This window comes from Chondrus crispus, genomic scaffold (assembly GCF_000350225.1).
Source record: "Chondrus crispus Stackhouse genomic scaffold, scaffold_183, whole genome shotgun sequence".
Taxonomy (NCBI): domain Eukaryota; phylum Rhodophyta; class Florideophyceae; order Gigartinales; family Gigartinaceae; genus Chondrus; species Chondrus crispus.
Window position 1 is genome coordinate 13041 of NW_005179054.1, and position 7159 is coordinate 20199.

General features: G+C 48.5%; 2 protein-coding genes; one reads left to right on the forward strand and one right to left on the reverse strand.

Moving 5' to 3' along the window:
* Nucleotides 1-4566: 4566 nt before the first annotated feature.
* On the forward strand, nt 4567-5844 carry CHC_T00003256001 (hypothetical protein). XM_005714366.1 is given in 2 exon segments: nt 4567-4794; nt 4795-5844. 1 exon segment carries the CDS (start codon nt 4567-4569, stop codon nt 4792-4794), a length of 228 nt encoding a protein of 75 aa, XP_005714423.1. The 3' UTR covers nt 4795-5844.
* Nucleotides 5845-5851: 7 nt separating this feature from the next.
* On the reverse strand, nt 5852-6736 carry CHC_T00003257001 (hypothetical protein). The gene has a single exon (XM_005714367.1). The coding sequence runs from the start codon at nt 6734-6736 to the stop codon at nt 5852-5854; it is 885 nt and encodes a 294-aa protein (XP_005714424.1).
* Between the last annotated feature and the right edge of the window lie 423 nt (nt 6737-7159).

A 7159-nucleotide genomic window follows, 5' to 3' on the forward strand; every position in this document is an offset into this window, starting at 1 on the left:
CCAATAGGTATGGCTCCGGAGAACCGCAATGGAGCAGGAGCCATCAGACCTATCGGGCTAACTCCTCCAGGGGTATCTACAAACGAGGTACTGGCGGCAGTTATTGATGATATCATTGAGGGGACAGAAAAGGGATTTGAGATGACCACTGCAAAAGGAGAGAAGGTTGTTCTTTTTCTCGATGTCGTCGGGTACGTTGGAGACTATCCTGCAGTGTCCCACACTTTGGACCTACTAGGGCACTGCTCCAATGTTCCATGTCACTTATGCAGCTATGGTAGGTACGACAAGTCTGGATTTCAAGGAAGCAAGTATTGTTACACAACCCGCATCCATTCCGACCATCCATCTTTCGCGAGAGATGAGAACCGGGCTACTGCATTGAGGAGATCCAAGTTATCCAGGGAAGAGTTGAAAGCCCTCGGAATGGATGACGCAGATACGTTTGAGACAAGTTTGCAGGCACTTCATCAACTCTCTGAGAAACTGCGACAAGTTCGCGCTCGTGTGCCTCGTGTACTCGGCAGTAGCAAACCGGTTGTTCCTTCTGTTTTCGATTCGTATCGCTCATGCGTTGTGGCTCCCGATCATCTTTTCCTCGGGATTGGTCGCGACATCATGAATCTCTGTATAACACTGCTACCAAAAGATGTACGCAAAGATGCCGAGGCAATTGCCAAGATGGCTTTGAAGGATGGCTATCTCATATATCAGGAGAGCCTAATCAACCATGACAAGCATGTGCTACATTCAATGACGATATCGTCTATGTACTGCCTGCTCTTGGTAGCACCACGGGCGATGAAGAGTGTTTGGTACGTGAACAAAATCACAGGCGAGAGAGAGAGCGGAAACTGTGCTACTATCGATGAAGCTCTCGACCTCCTCGACCTGTTTTCCTCTCTCGTGAGCAGAACACAGTACTTTCCGGACTCAAGGATAGATGGTAAGAGGTCATTAGACACACACAATGAAGAAGGAGGAACCAAGAGACTTCTGGAGATTCGTAATATGGCACTTCGTTACCTATCTCGAGTAGATAAGCTGTGTCGCACAAACAGCTTTGCCTCCACTCATTTGGACAAACCAAACCTTCACAGATTGTTGGAGTTCTTCACACATACATTGCCACTGTTCGGTAGTGTAAGACATGTACAAGAGTTGTTGTTTGAAAGCGCTCATCAGCCATTGAAGAGGGGGGTAGCTCAATCCAATATGAAAAACTCACAATTACAGGCTATGGAACATCGTCTTGCCAACGACTGGAAGACTCGTCTGGCAATTAAAACTGAAGGCATTGACACTAGTGAGAACGGCTGGAGCTTTGAGACAGCGAAGTCGGTTTTAAATCTCTTGGGCTACGACAGTTCTGGGCTTCAGGATGCGGGAAGATTTCTACAAAAGCTTCAGGACTGCTTCCCAACTCCTGTTCTGCAGAACCTTCGATTACATCGGAAAGGACTCTTATCGTCGTCTCTCAGTAGGAAGGACTGGCGCGTAGACAATTCAGTAATTATGAACCTCGGAAACACTGCAGACGGAGGTCAACATTCGGAAATGTTCCAATCAACTGACCTTGCATTTCTGTTGAAAGCAAGGGAGTTTTTAGAGCATTTATGGAAACAAAAGCTACGTCTTAGAAGTGGCCGGCCGGACCATGGAAATTCCGTAACCGTACAGATATATGGAACTGCCAAGTGGTGCAAAATAACAGACGGGCGAAAAGAGACCAGACATCTGTTTTGGCCACTATATCTTATGGGAGCGTGATTCAAGCCTTGCATTCTTCTGTAGTTTCGACCGCAGATCCTGATCTCACATTCACTCTTCATGAGAACAATGATTCTGAGCATGATGAGGACAGAAGGTTCTGGATGGTGCTAGCCGTGGTTCAAGTCCGGATTCTGGACGCTCGTGAGAAAGAAAGTCAAGAAACAACACGATATTGCGCAGTGAAGGAGTGCGAAGCTGAAGAAGATGGATACGGGGTGATGATACAACAACGAAACGAAAGAAGAGCGCTGGTTGAGCTTGGAAGCTACGTTCGAAAGGCATTAGTTATGCACTACTGCGAGCAGGACAGCGCCGAAAGCGACGACCATATGTGTCTCATATGCACATCAAACTCAGCAGTACAACACAGGAGTCTCCCAGACGGTGGAATTTATCAAGTGTGGGGGCGAAAGGAAGGGTATCCGCCACGTCAGGCATAAGTATATGTGCGGAACAAGAACTCTGGTCTTTATTCAACAGTTTTTAGTACTACCACACAGCTCTGCATACTTTTATGCACTGACTATAAGCTCTGCGCCGGCCTCTATATCCGTAGTTGCGACATATAAACTGTATCGTTATTGCAAACAAAATTCAGGTCTGCTACCTTTGTGGGCTTGTTGCAAGGGGGCACGTTATGTATCCCCACCTTTCGAAGTCCGTGTCCCTACACCTCTCTAGTTCCTGCAGCCAGTCTGATCCTTAACTTTTTCGTTTTCCTCAACATACACCCACTCTCCTTGTCAACCGGTGCACCGTCATTGCTGTATAAAATTTGCAAAATTTGGGTGCAAATTTTGAGAGTTAGGACCGGTGATCAGTGGGGAGCTGTGATCAGTGGCCACTGATCACAGGCCGGCAGGGGGTGTCGTCCGACATCGTCATTGCTGTATAAAATTTGCAAATTGGGGTGCAAATTTTGAGAGTTAGGACCGGTGATCAGTGGGGAGCTGTGATCAGAGGCCACTGATCACAGGCCGGCAGGGGATTCAGGAGTAAGGAGTAGGATGGTTTTTGTACTTTAGGGATTCGCAGTGCTTCGGAGATTTAGAGGAGTCGGGGAGTAACTAGGATTAGAAGATTCGTGGGATCGGCTGTTGGAAACGTGATATCCCTGTTTCGGGTTCTCCAGGTACGAATAACGTCCGGGGAGGGCATGTTGTCCTTCGTCTGAAAACCGCGTCGACCATCATTGGCAATGCGAGCCATGATAGCTCGCAATGTATAATTGTTAATTGCAAATCCCCGGGAGGCAGTGTATTTAATGCGCTGCTTAATGATTTTGTCCTCGTCCGCTTTGACGACACGGGGGGCTCCGGGACAGTTGTTGGCTGGGTCAAGAAGGCGGGACAGTTTGTCGTCGTCCTTGGTCTTGATACATTTTTGTAATCGGTCTGCTGTCCCACGACTGATGATCATCAGTGTGGTTCGCCTCACAGTCGACTGTGAGGCGAACCACATCGGCAACTTTTTTTTCATCTTCAATAAATTTACCGCTGTCTGCCGTTTGTCTTTGGCCCTTGCGTCCCGTCTGTCCCTTGCTTGGCGCGCGCTGCCTGACGACGCATTCCAATCGACATCGGAAGGGGCGTGAATTGTCCGTAACTGGAGGCCAATCCCGGGAGCAGGACGAGAAGGTGTTGATCGTCGATCAATTACTACTGTTTGGCCTTTAACGGTGCTGTGTGCCCGCCATTTTTTTGGCGGGACGGGGAGAAGCGAGGAGGTAACATTTCGGGAAACTGGAGGCCTGTTTCGTGAACATGACGAGAAAGTGTTTGATTGTGGATCAAATACTACTGTTTGGCCTTTAAAGGTGTTGTGAGCCGGCTATTTTCTTTTTTGGCGGGATGGGGAGAGGCACGGAGGTAACATTGCGGGAAACTGTAGAAGAGGTGAACGCTTAGGCCCCGGAGCGTTTCCCTGGAGTCCAGGGATGAAATACTGCACCCATTGTCCGCACTGGCAGCAACGAGAACTGAATCATCAAATTAGCCTTTTAACCAAATAATGCTTTTAGGGAAGGGTATACCGCGCAGGCCTGCATGCGCAGACAAGTTTCTTTGGAATGACATGTAATGGCTGTCACGCGACAAGATTTACAAAAGCTGTATGGCTGGCCAGCCATACTGGAACTAGATTAATTTTTGTTAATTTTTTAGAGGTTGATTCTAGTATGGGTAGCCACCCATACAGCTTTTGTAGATCTTGTCGCGCGACAAACACATCACACGTGTGGACCCAAATGCAATGTATTACACGTGTGGATCGATATGCAATGTTTTACACGTGGCGACCAAAATGCAATGTATTACACGTGGTGACCAAAACGCAATGTTTTACACGTGCGAGAAGCTGGTGGATGATGATTGGCCGATTATGATACGGAATCGTATACAGTGCCTCCTACGATATAGTGCTATAGCGTGACATACCTCTAGCTATGGCACTATTGGGGGGATGGCACTATATAAAGGAGGCTCAAATACATATATTTGGGGACAAAGCACACTTGTAACACAAACACAACAAAGCCTGCATAACACAACATCCTTTGGTCAGGGTCTCCTTTAAGACAGCATGGATAGCTGTACTGCGTACTGAACCATGCCGGATGATGCACGTGTGAGCTTATGATAACCTGTGCCAGAGGGCGAGCCATAGCACTATATAGAGGGAAGCACTACTATAGTAGGCACAATTGAGCGACCCCCTCCTGCAACCGGTCCGTTCTGCCCAGAGAAAACCCCCCCTACTTCGCCTGCATACACTGTAAGTCTGCAACGTGTGCGGATGTTCACACACACCCGAACACGTGCAAGGCCCAGCAAGAGTACCTTCCTAGTAAACCTTTTAGAAACGCAAAAATCGCAGCGAGCAACGACAAAGTGCTCAAGGCAACCCTGCTTTCTACAAGAGCGTTTTCCGGCTACCGCAGAGACATTTGAAACAGCTTCAACCGTGTTGTACTTCACTGTTCGAGTAGAATCTTCGTTCCATCCTTCAGCATGGAGCCAATGACTGACCGCGGCTTTCCAAAAATGCCAGAACCAGGCGGCCGAGCCCATACTTTGGAGTCCTCAGCCTCGATGTGCTGGACTCTTTTATTCCTGGCTTACTCTTCTTCGACATTTGTCAACGAATTTGGACATGGATGGCAAGCAGCTTGGACGGTGCTATTAGTTTTGGTTCCAGTGTGCCTCGCCGGTGCACCCAACATCATGGACGGTCGCCGCCGCGCAGTCCCTATATTGGCAATTTACGTAGCGTATATCCTCATCCCGTCACTGCTTCAGCTCACAAAGCCAAACGACCACTCATCGCTTCGCTCCGAAATGGCCGACCTGATTACCGTTCTTTGCATCTGGCTTCCACTGGAATTTAAGCTGTTGTCATCGGACATATCACCGACTGGAAAGGTTACAGCCTGGGGCTTGTTCACCGCAGCTTTGACAGTCGTGAACTGCTTCACAATTCTACGCCCTTTTCAAAGCTGGCCCACGCTCGTGACTTGGGCTACACTTTCAAGGTAACCCCAGTCGATGTGCTGATAGCGCTAGCTGTGCGTGCTGCCTCTGATCTCATCACCGTTCCACTTGCCGCCCTAACCCGGTTTGCTGACGTCAAGACGCCACCTCGTTTAGACGCGGCCAAAGAAGCCGCCACTTTCCTAGGCATATTCATGAACGGCGTTACCGAGGAGCTTATATTTAGGGGTATGATTCAGAATATGTTGGAGCAACGCCTAGGCCACGGGTCCATATCTGCACTACTCATCGCGTCTGGTGCCTTCGGCATTGCACACTTAGGGAAATCAAAACTTGGATATGACCCGCCAAACGTTCGATACATGGCCTCCGCCTGTGTCACCGGTGTTGCGTGTGGGTTCGTATGGCGACAAACAGGAAAAGTCACAGCTTCCGCGCTGACGCAGGCCACGTCGAATTACATTATGTGGCGCGTCGCGTTAAGCAAAAAAGTTGGCCAGTAGACAGCGTTTTTTCGCAGCTAGAGTCCCTGTATAGCACTTGACAATGATTTCCACTCTTAAACTCACTGAGCACACTCTAATACTAGTCTAGTTCGTCCCACAGGTCATCGTGCTTGTCAATATCGACCCATTCTCGGGTAGGGTTTTTCGTGTAGAGCGTGGCATTGAATTGTCCAGGTCGCCCATATGTCTCTCCATTAGCACCTTCGAAGCGAAACGGGTTACTTGACATGAGCACGCAGTTTGACTCCTCGCCGGGAAAAGCCGGAACAGAGATTCCCTTTTCCAAAAGTAGCTTTGAGGAAGATGTCGACCAGCTATAAAGTGGTAGCCCCCGGCAAACACATTTGATCCAAGCTTTGGTGCTTCTAAAGACACTAGCACTTCGGGTTTGATAAACGAATCTGCTGTCACATCAATTTTTCTTGGACCCGTCGAAAGATCCCAGCCAGATGGTACATCAAGGCTCACAATCGCAAGCCGAGTTGAGATTAGCATCTCGTAAACAGTCCAGTACTGTTGTCGAATGTCCCCCCCATCAAAGCCAGTTCCAAGCAAGGCATCTACAACGATGTCATAATAAAACTCTAGCGTGCTGGGAATGAAGTCGTGCAAGTCGATTCCGGCTTCATCGCAGACATATCGGAAATTAGCATGCTTAGATTGCTCTGCAGCATAGACCGCTGGTGCATAACCTCTCTTCTGCAGCTCTACAGCGACTTGCAATCCAATTAAGCCGTTTAAACCTGAGCCGCAAGCAATAAACACATCTGATATTTCTTCTGAACCATAGCATTGTTGTAATGCATCACAAAATCCACTTGCACAGGTTCTAGCCATAACCACAACGTCCCCACCTGAGTATGTAATAGCATCATTAATGGCTTGATTTGCCAATTCCGGGGAAATATGAGTCTGCCGGGGTTTGGAGTTATCTCGTTGCTTACTGCTTTTGTCCACTTCCATTTGCATCGATATTCTGCCTTGCGACCTTCTGTGTCCTGCGACTCTGAAGTGCTTGGCACGGGCTCTCTTGGAGTTGCACAGAAATGCGTGAATTCATGGGTCTCGCCAATGGGCTCGAGACTTCAAACGCTGTCTTCTGAGAAGCCATGATTACACACGGAGGGATTCTTCTAATGCGACCAGCCTGGCCTATTCCCAAAACGATTGATTGGAGGTGAGAATGATGCAAAGCAAGCAAAATGTATTCTGGAGTGCAGCCTTTCTAGGGTGACGCTTGAATGCTTCAAGACTCCAGTCTCACGAAGCCTCTATGACTGTTTTCTGACTGCTGTGCACGTCCTAAAGCAGGAAATCGAAAATTGTGGCGGCAAGACGTACTTGAAGCTGGAGCCGAAAAGCTGTACTTGGTGTCCTCAACTGCTTGTGCTG